This window comes from Castanea sativa, chromosome 11 (genome assembly GCF_040712315.1).
Source record: "Castanea sativa cultivar Marrone di Chiusa Pesio chromosome 11, ASM4071231v1".
Taxonomy (NCBI): Eukaryota; Viridiplantae; Streptophyta; class Magnoliopsida; order Fagales; family Fagaceae; genus Castanea; species Castanea sativa.
In genome coordinates, this window is record NC_134023.1 from 48144851 (window position 1) to 48158773 (window position 13923).

Here is a 13923-nt window from a genome sequence, read left to right on the forward strand (position 1 = left end):
AAGTCGAACTATTTTGTAATAGAGTTATTGTGAGCTTATGACTAGTTAATATTATGAGCATGTTTTTTTAAAAAAATGTTATGCCAAAATTTTTGAATATATTTATAGCATTTGGCAATTGGCATACTATTTAAAATTTGTTGTAAAAATGTCAAAGTTTTAAATAAAATTGAGTGTATAAAACTGAAATAACCATAATAGTAACTAAATATGCCTCATAAAATAAATATAATAACTAAAAAATAATTTTTCATCTCACTCATTGGTCATTACTCAATACATAATAATGTTTTTTTTTCTTTTTAAATTTGTATACTACGGAAAAATCACAAATAACAACCGTTCAAAAGAAGAATCAAATTTTTTGAAATGGCCAATTTTAAATGACATGTACATGTTCAGATTTGATTTGGGGAGTAAAAAATAATAAAAATGCTCGAGCCAAAATAAGCTAAACACACAAAACATCCCAGCATGGAAAGAGATTTTTTTTTTTTTGGTACTGAAATATGCATATGGTGCAAAATGGAATTTAAAACATTGCTACTTAAATTAACCAGTGGCCAATGGTAAACCTCATCTCCTTTAAGATTCATTTTATTGGTATATACTATATACTCAATCCTTCCTTCCCAAAAAGATGAAAGCATAAACATTGGGTACAACTCTACAATATCACTGTTACTGAACCAAATAAAGTCTCTTGTTACTAAAACCTCTCAAACCAAATGAGGTCTTCCATTGCCCACTAGAGCAGCAGCTAAAGCAAGATTTTTCTTGGGTATTGCCATGAAAGCGCACACACACATAGAGATTAAAATATGGTAAAACCAAATAGAATTTAACTAAAACTTCTGAACAATCAGCAACAATAGTCTGCCCAACAAAACTACACAGCCATGAATCATAGGGCTCTGATAAGTGATATAACCTTAGAGACAAGTCTATCTATAAATTGTTTTAAAGACCAACTGGAAATGCATGTGCTTAAAGGATTTTAGGCCTCCATCTCCTACGGAGAGAACATCTATAGCAGAGTCCAAGTTCAGCAAGAGCTTTATGGCCCAGTAACTTCAACCATTTCCTGTTCCACTGTGCTCGGCATAACTGGATAGTAGTGGTAATGAAGTTCTCCAACATCATCACCAGAGAGCTTTTTCCATCCATCAGGTCCCACATAATAAACTGATAAAAAGAACAAGTTCAAATTATACTGTGGTCATGGATTTGTGGTGTTTAGAGAGAGAGAGAGAAAGAGAGAGAGAGAGAAAAGAGAGTACCACTAGCAACTCCACCACTGGCACCATCACGGAATGTTGCATGATAAATAGACCTTCTAGCCAACTCTGCAGCTTCTTCAATTGACATATCATACCGGTAACTGGTGTAAGCAGTGCCATAGAAAACAGAAATTTCAAATAAGTATACATTTGACTCAGAAATAAATCTGCCACAAACTGCAAGCTAATGGAAAAAGAAGGGGAGCGGGGAGAGGGGGGAAAGAAAAAGGCAGGGCTCAATCTGACTCAAAGCACACAGACTATGGAAAAATAGGATAAGGCAGCATGCTCCTATGATTATGGAAGTCATACAAGTACAAATTGACAAACTTGCATAAACAAAATGAGTGAAGCTGGCCTGTTCAGCCAAGTTCCTAAATAGTGGCATCCCCCATTGACACCACAATTCTCAGGCATCCTGTACACTGCATGCTATATAAATTGATCGAGTGCAGAATATGTAAAAACAAAGTGCCTACATTCTTGCCCGCAATTACAAAATTCTAGGAACTCTTTTGAATTTCAATACTTAGCCCACAATTCAGTCCTCCCATACATCCATAAACCTAAGCAAAAAGCAGGGAGGAGTTGGGAGGAAGCAGCAAATATGGGTGCCCAATAGCAAAATTCAAGTCCAAAAGGAAAGGATTTTCCCAGTCCTTTTATTTTATATTTTCTTTCCTTAATAATATATGTTTTAATTTTTTGCTCTAATATCTGATATTTCAAGGAAAGTAATACTACCTACTTCCAATCAATCTCATGCGAAATAAGGTCAAAAATGCAAAATCATTGTTTCCTTCAACAAAATTCAAGAAGACATTAGGCAATGTAAAATACTGGGGAAAGAACACACACCCATTGTCCAGGACACCATAAGCATAGGGTGAACCAGATCCAACTGAAAATCGTGTTCCTTTGAGCCTTCCTCCTTCACTGTCCACATAATATAGTCCAGGACCCTACAACCATATAGAAAATACAAATTACAAGAGTCTGATTAAAAGATAATGTGAAAACATGACATGACACAGTCGTATGTGTTTACCGTCTCATCCCATCCAGCAATCATGGTCCCAACAGACAGACCCATTCCACGATAAGAGTACAGAATGTTTGCCAACAGCTTTGATGCTCCTGTAACTGAAATTCTACGCTTGTTTGCCAATTCGTGCAATCGGCACTAAATAATGCCAAGAAAAGTGTCAATTAGGAAGTGACAAAAGAAGAAAAACACATAATATTGGGTTTTAAAGGTACTTAAAAAATGGGCACTGCCTGTGATGACATATTCACACCAGGGCATGCCAGGCTATTTTCTATGGCTAGGCTATGGTCTCTTCAGTGGGCATTGGATCAGCCACCACTTAAATATTCAAGTAAAATGCCTAACTGACTTTGCATAAACAGTCAAATTAGAAGTGACTATTTAACAAATCAAATTATATTTCCTTTTTGGGAGGGATTATTATTATTATTTCTACCATTTCCATTATCCATCTTCGAAAAGAACTAAGGAATCAGTGTTATGATGAAAATAAATGTTCTTTTTTTGTTAGTCAAGATAATCCAGTATGTAGAAACCCTCACCACTACACCAATTTCTAGTTGCCTAATGTATATACAAAGCAATAAGACTTCACTATACTAAAAAGGTTCGCTTAACAAATTGGACTTTTCCTGATAACATCAACACTACAAAGCAGACAGCATAAAGCTAACGATACTAACTTATAACAATCGTTATACACTCACTGACTCAAATGATTTGAAGCCAACATGCCTGAAAAAATATGTTCTGAATCTGGGGAAAACAGCATAATCATTTTAATACATTACCTTAATGCCCAGATTTCTGTGCCAAAACTGACAGTCAGCAGCTCCTCCAGCCATAGTGCCAAGCATGTAAGGATTGATTTCAATGATTTTCTTTACAGACTGTGATGCTGATAAGATAAGGAAAGAAAGAGTAAGTGCAACATGACATTTCACATCCACTTTAGACAATGCAATTGAACACTAAGATTAATGTTACTTGCAACATTAATTAGTCAATTATCTCGAAAAGGAACTCATACATGCTATTCCAGTTAACTAACAAAGGATAATTTATAATACCAAGCTAACTGTAAGCATGTTTGTGTAACTACATATATAAGCATGATCATCAACAAGAAGTCTAGTTTCTATATAGAAATTGATATGTACAAAATCAGCATCCAAAACCCATATATAATTATATGCAAGATAGGAAAAAAGAAAGAACAGAAATAACATACAGATATAGCCTCCCATGCTAGCTCGAGAATCAGCAGCAACCATGACACCCTCTTTGAATATGAATGCAAGCGTGGTGGTTCCCTTTGCTGGCTTCACCATCTGTATAGCCTCTTTCTGGAATCCATCAAACTGAAACAGAAAAAAAAAAAAAAGTCAATATTCAGCCAATAAAACTTCTACTTTTCTCTCATGTGAATAGAGAAATCAGAGAAAATAACAAAACAACATTTGAACTCACATTGATAGTATTAGGAAGCGCAAAAGATGGGGCAGCAGAAATCTCATCATGAATCCCACTGCTCAATGACCCAAAGAGCGGGGCAGTTGATTCAAGACCACTAGTATCAAGCTTCATGATTTTGTAAACTGAGAAACAATACACACAATTCACACAGCATAAGATCTACTGGTGGGGTTAGTTTATTGATAAATACAACAGATTTGAACCTTTTTATCATCAAACCACTAATGCACCAATTGGGTTTTTGGTCTCACCGGCATTCAAACCCAGATCTTTTATTCAACAACAAGAGACTTTACTTTACCAGTTAAACAAACCCGACCCCATTATTGGTGGGGTTTAGTTGTAAAATTAATCAGTCAAATCAGAATAATACAACATAAAAAATCAAAGCTTAAGCAACCACCAGAAAAATACTACAAACAACAACAACAAAAAAATGTCATGCAAGCTAAAATATAAGGTGGGTTTACAAAAATCAATTTATTTTCACAAACCCAGAAATTAAAAACTCACAAGAACGAAACCCACAAAAGAAATTCTCAGATTCGAGACCTAAAATTTTCTTTCTTATATTTTCTCCTCAAACAAGCATAGAGAGAACCTAAAAAAGCCACTATGAAAGCTCAAATTAAAATCACTGAGAGTAGAGATAATTGTAGCATTCTTACCTCTCTTTTTTTTTCTTGATGAAGAAGACAACGAAGACGAAGCAGAGAGCGAGAGAGACTGAAGAGGATTTAAAATAAAATGTGAAGGAAAAAAGTGACGAGGTTTTCTTGTTCTTCAGGTTAGCATGTGAGAGAGTCTGAGTGAAACTAGGCCGGGCTTGGCTTACTGTGGAAAGTCTTTTGATAGGGCCACAGTGAATGGCAATGAAAATGGGCTTGGGGATTGGTCCACTTCATTTGTTTTTGAGGGGGGAATTGGGCCTTTTTAATGAATTTTTGGGCCTTGAACAAAATTAGGAAGTGGACTCAAGAGAAAGAGGGGGGAAAACGTGGGCTGAGCGTAAATTACTAATTTGCCCTTATGGTCACCAAATTTTCCTCTCTTTTTTTTTTTTTTTATCAACCAAACACAACTCTCATAAAATTTCACTCTTCAAAACAGTAAGTCTAGAGATGCATCCAATTTTTTACACCTAACCAATATGTCAAGTTGTGGCGACCTTCTGCAGGATTAGGATGTGCAATGATGTGATCTGTAGGCAGACTGTGCAGTGTTGTGTGCATTATGCAATGTTGTCCTATCAAGTTATGTGCATTGTGCAGCGTTATGGGCTGTGCGAGACCAGCGTGATGTCCTATCAATCAAGTAGATTAAAAAATATAATTTAAAATATTTAAATTGAATAAAAAGCAAACTCTTCAATCTTAAATATCGAAAAGGTAGAGAGGGAGAAAGGGCCAAAAGGGTTACCTCTACTATGCCCACACTGCCCCTCTTCAATCTTGAATCTACTATAAAAGTCAGTGATCAAAGAATGATTTCAAGTTATTACAAAGAATGACTGAGTTTATAGAAAAAGATCAAGAATTAAGATGAAGAAAAGAAAGTTAAGAATATAGATGGATAGGCAAAGAGATAGAGAGATGAGAGATTTTTTTCTTTTGTTTTAGAAATTTATAATATCTATTTTAGTATATTTCAAGACAACTACCTTCATCTTAGAAAAAAAAAATCAAATCAAATCAAAATCAAAATCAAAAATCAAAACCTCAAGTGTACGCAAAGCCCTCTAGAAAAATCAATATATATATGGGTTTTGCATTTGTATTTCTAGATATGTTCTGGTCCAAAAGGATTGATTGACTAATTTTGTCTACAAGGATTGTGCATCAGATGATTCAGATTTGCAACATGAAACCCAAGGCAATACTCTTGTGGATTATAATGTGTTACATCTTTAATTTCATGTTAATTTCCCTTGTGGATTATAATGTGTTGACTCTTACATCTTTAAATTCATTTTATTTTTATTTTTCATGTGAAGATGCTTCTTCCAATGTGACTTAGCTGTTATAAAGAACAACTAAATCACATTGACAAATTTGTTTTATATATATCTATATATATATATTGACAAATTTGAAGCAATTTACTTGCGGGGGTATGAGTTTGTGACTGAAAGCCTAGAACCACGTCGAAAGCCTAGGCATTCCTGAATATTATGATCTAATTGTATACAAATCTCTGTATAAATTATAGATATGAGTTTTGTTTTTGAACTTCTACACATGTTCTTTCAAGGATTGACTAGTTTTGTCTCAGATATATACATCAGATCATGATCTGTAACATGAAATCCAATACTCTTGTGGATTATAATATGTTAAATCTTTAAAAATTAATTTTAAATTAAAAAAAAAAATTCGGATCCGCTTCTTCCAATGTGGTTTAGTTGTGTTATAAGATACATCCACGCTCATTTTTCTAAAGAACACAGTACCACCAAAAGGGTTGGCACTTGTTTATCTTCTGATTGTCCTGATGGGGTCATCAACATAACAAATGGGAAAAACCTTGAGACACCTATAGCAGAAAATGGTTCCAATGTGATAGCAGTAGCACAGTATGTAAATTGTGCTGTGTTTTGGAAACTCCCCCAAATCCTTACTATTCAACTGAATTTCATTACCCTCCTGCTCCATCAACTTCAACTTCCATCATAGATCCTCCAAATTGTAAATTGTTGTGTCCACAGTTCCTTATTTGCAATCTACAGCCCACAAACAGTAATCCTCTGCCAGGCATGACATGAGAGGTTTAACCTTGCAAACAAGCCACAAGAGATTTACAGAAACTCCCACAATGCGGTAAACTACAAAGAGCCATGAGAGAAACACAAGTCAAAGAGGTTGACATGGACTTCATATTAACTCCCATTCATTAGAGTTGCAAACCTGTGGCTCAATTAATTGATGTTCAAATTCATTTGCAAATATATCTTGGTATTACATTGTTACTAACTTAGGATGCCAGTCTACTTGATATATAGTATTTTTCGAACACCAAAGAAACTTGGCACTTTGACATTAAGGTCGGCACAAGTTGATCCACAAAAACAAATAGAGATGAGAGAGAGAGAGAGAGAGAGAGAGAGAGAGAGAGAGAGAATGCTGGACTTCTGTATAAGTAAATTGAATATCCTACAAAGGCTGAATTTCCAAATCCCTACGTTCACCGTTTCCAGAAGATGACGCAGATGATGCAGGCTCCTTATTCTCACCAGTCTTCATCTCTTGAACTGGAGGAGGGTTAGTAACGGTCATGGCCACAGCAGCATTATCGGATAGATGGTTCTTCAACTCCCTGTGCTCCTGACATATGGCACACCAGTGCAGGCAGCAGTGCACCAGGCAGGGATCACATGGTGAGTTCTGCAAGCAAGCAACATGATGACTCAGCAAATAATCCCCAGCAAACATCCATGGATGATGCTATAACATTGATAGATGACACTATGTAAAAATGAAAGCTCCATTAGCTTTTCTTTACAAAAACAATCTTCAGGTGTTTGAACAACAAAATCTGGGCTCAAATGTTATGTTCACAACAAAATCTTGGGCTCAAAATGTCATGTTCAGTTGTCTAAAACTGTCCATGGCCAAGACCAAGTTACTCTTTTGATTAAGTCATCGCATGAAGCACATCATAAATGTACAGAGTAATCTGAATATCTCACATTCAAATGTTGAAATTGGTGAATATAAACTATCTTTTGTGCTTATAATAGATTATGGAATTGGTACACTACTTGAATTTAGTGTCATTGACTAAGGTAGGGCTAATATTGATGATAATAACCACATTTCCTGGCATGAAACTATAAGATATACCATACTAGATCTTGCTTTTGCAGGTATTAAATTCAAAATAATAATAAGAGAGAAAATCAAATTACCTTGAGATGATATTTCTTCTGCAATGACTGTCGAAACAAACCAGTGTAGATGCCACACATCCACCATGCAAAGAACAGGCCCTCACAAATGAGGAATGATGTCTTGGGATCAATACCATGGAATAAAGCAGTTGCAGCTGCAAGTGCAACTCCACCTTCAACACACATGCCATGACAAACGCAGGCATTCTTCCAAGGAATTTCCTCCAAATTCTCAATATTACGCCCAAACAACACACATGGGCAGAACAGTCCAGTCCAGCCTGCAAGAAAACCACAGTGATTTTAGAATGATCAACAACCATGAACAAAAAAAACATGGTAGACAAACCCGAAAGGTATTACATTCCTCCTGTTTCTTTTACTACATGCTCTAAAATCTAAGCAATTGAAGATCTAAATCAATAAGAATTAACATCATGAAATACTGCTTCCTGTGTGAGTAATAGCCTTAAAACCTGCTGAGGAAGCAATGGTTGCCTGCATAAAAGAAATTTCAATTTCCTAACACTTCATGTCATGGCCATTTTAAGCAAGGGGAAGTACAACTTCTCCAAGCATGACCTTAAAAAGAAATAATTCTCTTGACCTTTTTTAAAGAATGCTTACATAGTAGAAGTAGAATCATATCCTGAAATAATTGTAATTTGAATAGGAGTTCAATAAAAAGAACAGATGGATGCAATCAACTAGGACTTGAATAGGGCAGGGTAAAGTTAACAGACTCATTTGTTAGATTATATTAGTTTTAATTCATCCATAAGTAAGATTCACAAATTACAAAAGTACACTCACATGCATATCTTAATTATTAGGCCTTTTTTTTTCCCATTAGATTATTTCAATATGACACAAAAGATTCAATTTCCTTCTCCTAGTGTATTTTTCCTAAATTTGTTTTTTCCATAAAAGTGTCTTAAATGCTTCAAACACAATTCTGCAACACGCACCTCATCAGTGCCTTTCCATCAATCCACTTTTGTACAAAAAAATTTATGAAAAAAAAATTAGAAGAATCATGAATTCCATATTACCATAAATGTCAAATTATGATGAATTCCAATCGAAAAAAGGCCAATGAATCATAATTTGAATGTCAAGTCCATAATATTGAAGCAGATAATAGTCTTACAACTTTCAGTATCTTCAGCACAACCAAAAATCCCAGTTGTCCAATCTTCATCAGAAGGGGGCTGGTAACTTTCGGGTAGGGGTTGCCCACATTCAATACATCTATGGATGGCTAACTGTTCAATAGGAGATAGAATCATTTATTAAAAAAGAATAAATAATGATATTCATGTTCTGATTGGAATCTGTGCAATGGAATCACATTTTTTTTTATGTAATTAAATAATGTATTTATAAATAGGCAGCAAGGGCCACAACCAGCACACAAGAGGTATACAAGAGAACAGCAACAATGAATCTATTCTCTAAAATCTAAAAGGCCAACAAATTAGAAAAAAAGGAGAAACAAGACAAAGGAATAAAAAAATTCCACTAAAACCATTATAAAAAAAAAGCTTGTTTACGGAAAATTGGGTATTGATAAATTACCGATTGTTCCAAGACTTAAGCTGATAGGAAATAGTAAATTTAATCATTTAACCATAATACTAATAAGTATTCATCCATATAAAAATATGGCTTTCATTCCAAAGGCTTTCACTATTCAAATTGTTCATTATAAAACAACAACAACAAAAAAAAAAAAAAACTTTGTCCCAAAATTTTGGGGTTGGTTATGAATCCTTAACAAATTAGTCAGGGTCAGCCACATGTTCAATATATTATATCTAATACAATTTGCAACCCCTTAGGTTAAGGTAAAAGCAAGAAACTAATTGGGGCCTAAGATAATTCTACATAGTCATTGAATTGAATACCCCATAACTGCCAATAGCTCAAATGTCCAAACCTTCAAATTATATATTTAATACTTACATTCATACAAGCATCCACCGCAAAAAGGTTAACAGAGATAAGAAATTTAGCGGGAAAAGTGTGGAAACAAAAAATGAGACACAATACACGAATCACATTTTTTTTTTCAACGCTTCCCCAACAAATCTTTCCCTTCCCATTTTCTCGGCAACCAAACAGAACAAAAACAAAAAGTGAAAACAACTATTAATAGTTATAATAACTAACAAACCAAAAAAATAGAGTAAAAACATCGCAGCATTGACCCGAATTGCATAAGAAACAAAAAAAGAAAAAAAACAACACAAACCCATTTTCGCAAACACACATACAAACAAGAATATGTAATTCAAAGAATCAGAATTATCAACAAAAAAAAAAATTATTGATGACAGAGAGAGAGAGAACCTGAGGAACTTGTATGGGTTGGTTAAGCTCTCCAGGGGTGATATCTTCGGCAGGGGCTTGATCTTTGACCAACTTCACGTAACGTGATGCATTCCCATCACCCATTTGATCTTGTGATCTGATCTCAACAAACAAATCAACACAAAAAATCACAAAGAGAGAGATAGAAAATGTGTTTATAAGGAAATGGAGAACGTGAATGAGCAAAAATGGAAATGAGATGATAGGGAGAGAAGGGGAGACCTGTTAATGCCTTAATGGGCTTTCACAAATTTACAAAATCAATTAATTTTCAAATCTCAAGTGGACAGGTTTTTTTTTTTTTTTTTCTCTGTCTCATTCTGAATCATCTTTTATAGTTTTTAGTTTTTACCAAAATCTTATGGTAGAGCGGTTTACGGTTTTGTAATTTGGACTTTCCATATTATTATCATGTCTTTAACTTCAACGCGTTGAGGTTGTTAGTTAGTTAGTTAAAACTTTATTATTATTTTATTAATTAGACAATATTACCCTTTTGTTTTTTTTAATATATATTTTTAAAAGGCTGATTATGGTATAGGTGATTAGAAATCTGTTAAAGTTGAGTTGCACCTAAACCCGTCACTCGATGTATATATGTCAAGTGGATATCAAAGGAAGTAGGAACTCATTCCCACAAAGATCAACGGGAATGTCGACCCAAGCGTAAGAACTAGGTTTAGTTGGTCTCATTGATTTCAACAATGTAACTTTGATGATGGCATGAAATTGAAAATATTGGAAGATTGAGAGGGGTTGAGAAAATTGATAGGCGTTAGCACCAATGAGAGTAATTAACCATATTCTATCACTTCTGTCAAAAAAAAAGAAAAAAAGAAAAAAGAAAAAAAAGAGAGTAGTTAACCATAAACCAAATGTTTGAGAGTGGGAAAGGCAAAGAAGATTGAAGAGAATAAGGGGAGAAAGAAACCCATGTAATAAAGAACATTGCATCACGTGGTTTTCTTTATTTTGTTTTCTTTTTAATAAAATAAGTGACAACCCCACGTAAAAGTCTCTATTTATAGGAAAAATATAATTAATTAAACCGTCATTTTGAGAGGTATCAACATGACCCCACTCATTTACATGAGTTGGCCCCAATAGAAACAAATAGGTGTGAGACAATCTCTCACATCAAACAAAACTTAGAAGCAAAAAATTATGATTTTGAAAGAAAATGCTTATACATGAATCGATTCTTCACACAATCACTCACAGTCTCTGGTAGCACACACTCTCTCTTTTGCCTAGCTAGGCAATTCAATTCCATCCTTAATTATCAATATTGAATCTTAGTTGTCCTTTTTCAAAATAACATTGATGCATGCGCTGGGGGCCTGGGGCCAATACAAATTAAGACTCAATTAAAACTTGGTTTGGTTGATTTAGTAAATAAAAAGTAAATTACATTTTACACCTTATTACTATTTCCAATTTGGACTCATATGCCAAATGTAAGTTACATTTGACATTCAGGGGCAAAACATGCTCAGCAACTAGAAGGCCAAAATTGGGAAAGGTTAAAATTTGTTGGCATAGTGCTACAGTACCATCTTAAATGTAAGATGGTACTGTAGTTGAATGGGATAAAAAAAAAATTTGTTAATACTCTTTCTTAGGGGTGTCAATTCGGGTTAGCGTGTCGGGTTCGTGTCGTGTCGAGGTAGGGGTATTCGACTAAATGATTTAACCTTAACCTGACCCATTTAATAATCGTGTCATGATCCTTCAACCCTAACCCGGCCTATTAATAAGGCAGGTTGACCTGACCTAACCCATTTGACACGCTTAATAAACAAGTCGTGTTGGGTTGACACGAATGTAACACAACCCATTTCAACCTGCATAATATTAAATATAACATTCATCTAAAAATAATTTTTTTCATATCCCAAAAAGCAACGCATATACTTCAAGTCTTCAACCTACATTCAAAATAATATAGTTCAATAAAAATGTAGCATTCATTTAGAAATAAGTTCTTTACACTCTAAAAGAAGTGCATACACTTCAATCCAAATTCAAAATAACAAAGTTTAACAAAAATAAAATAACATAGTTCAACAAAAATATAATATCCTTGGAACTCACCAAATGCTAAGTATCATTATTAAAAGAATTTGAGCAAACAGTAGACTAATCCTGACTATTACCACGATTATCATCCATAGACTCTTTGTTGATGTCCAAATTCATAACATCTTCTATAAACTCATCCAATTTTATTTGTGCAAGTTCTATGCCCCCAAAAAAAAAAAAAGTATTAGTAGTTCAAGGGTCTGAAAGTTTCAATTTTCAATTATATCTCTTGTAAATTTTTGTAATTACTCATTTTTCTTTTTAAATTTAAAATATATGATGGATATAAAAGGTATTTAACAAATCTAAAATAAAATAAATATTTATTTGTTTTACGAGTTAAATGGGTTGTGTTAAGTGGGTCATTTCGAGTTGACATAAATAAATTGGCCTGTCAAATTGTCTATTGCGGGTTACACGGGTTGACCTACTTATGACACGTTTCTTATCGTGTCACTTTCGGGTCGACCCGTTTATGACCCAAACCCATTAAGGCCCAACCCTAACCCGAAAAAACCCGTGTCGGGTTCGTGTTGTGTTCGCGGGTTGGGTCGAACATTGACACCCCTACTCTCTCTCCCCTTTTTAACCCTGAAATTTCTCTCTCCTCTCTCATTATTTCTCTTCTTTTCTCTCTCTTCCTTCTCTCTTTCTCATCTGCACTCTGCTTTCTTCAGACCCAAGACCCCGTGCTCTCTCCGATGACTCTTTCTCTCCGATAAGTTAGATGCTTGCATGTTTAAAATATGAAAGGCTATCCGATTAAGTACTTTTGAGAAGCTGAGATCAGGGTCAGCGTGGGTTTTGACAATGGTGGAGATCGTGGGTTTTGACGACGGTGGGTCAGTGGGCTAGGTTTGGATTGGCGTGAGGGCTCCGATGGGTTTGAATTGGAGCTTCGATGGCTTCGATAGTGATTTCGACGAGGCATCAGTGGTGGGTTTCTTTGGAGGTGTGGTAGGTTTCTTTTGCATGTTTGATTAGTCTTTTTATTATTTTGGGTTTGAAACTCTTGGATTGTGTTCTATTTTTGTTTGGTGTGAAGATGAAAGAAAATATGAGAAGGCTCTAGGTTTTGTTGTTGTTTTAGTTTGCCTTTTTGATGGATGAGAGCATAGTTCAGTTCAGCTTTGTGTGGTTTCTATATGAATTTTCTTCTTGGTATTGTTTGTTTGGTTAGAAAATTGGGATGGAAAAGAAAGTTTTGATGAACTGTGCATTCTGTTTTGTGTGGTCAGTGATGGATGGCAAGCTCAAGATAACTTTTTAAAAAATAAAAATAAAAATAAAAATTTATCAAAGTTTTCTTTGTGGACTGTTTGGTTTCCTAGAAAGTTGAGGAAGAATAGAGAGAAAATGAAACTTATGAATCTTGATTCTTAATCTTTTTTGTTGTGGTTTTTCAAGAATGAAAAAGTTTGTTTCAAAAGAGTGATTACCTGTGTTTGTGTGTATGTGTGGCTCTGTGTGTGTGGTGATGGGTTTGGATAGGTGGATCGGTGTATCATGGGTTTGTGTGTGTGTGTGTGTGGCTTTGTGTGTTGAAACCGGTGCTAGAGGTTGAGGGAGAAAGAGAGGAAAATGAATAGAAAAAGAGAAATAGTAAAAAAAAAAAAGGAATATTAAAATAAAATGGAAAAAAATAGAATTTTGAGATGTTGGGTGTGTTGTAAAATGGTATGGTATCATTGACAAAGTAGCTTTTTGGGATAGTAAAATGGGATGGGATAGCATTTCCTGATGCTGATGCTCTAACTTCAAAGGTTTCAAATTACAAC

At 34.7% G+C, this 13923-nt stretch overlaps 2 protein-coding genes across 2 annotated transcripts; both read right to left on the reverse strand.

Moving 5' to 3' along the window:
* Positions 1 to 814: 814 nt before the first annotated feature.
* LOC142617354 (proteasome subunit beta type-5) lies at positions 815 to 4621 on the reverse strand. Its single transcript, XM_075790174.1, has 8 exons — positions 4473 to 4621; positions 3799 to 3926; positions 3560 to 3689; positions 3120 to 3226; positions 2329 to 2463; positions 2139 to 2242; positions 1281 to 1381; positions 815 to 1185 (listed from the first exon to the last, which is right to left on the reverse strand). The coding sequence occupies exons 2-8, from the start codon at positions 3913 to 3915 to the stop codon at positions 1058 to 1060; spliced, it is 822 nt and encodes a 273-aa protein (XP_075646289.1). The 5' UTR covers positions 3916 to 3926; positions 4473 to 4621; the 3' UTR covers positions 815 to 1057.
* Positions 4622 to 6946: 2325 nt separating this feature from the next.
* Positions 6947 to 10147, reverse strand: LOC142614782 (cell number regulator 6-like). Its single transcript, XM_075787417.1, has 4 exons — positions 10043 to 10147; positions 8841 to 8955; positions 7709 to 7971; positions 6947 to 7184 (listed from the first exon to the last, which is right to left on the reverse strand). Exons 1-4 carry the CDS (start codon positions 10145 to 10147, stop codon positions 6954 to 6956), a joined length of 714 nt encoding a protein of 237 aa, XP_075643532.1. The 3' UTR covers positions 6947 to 6953.
* Between the last annotated feature and the right edge of the window lie 3776 nt (positions 10148 to 13923).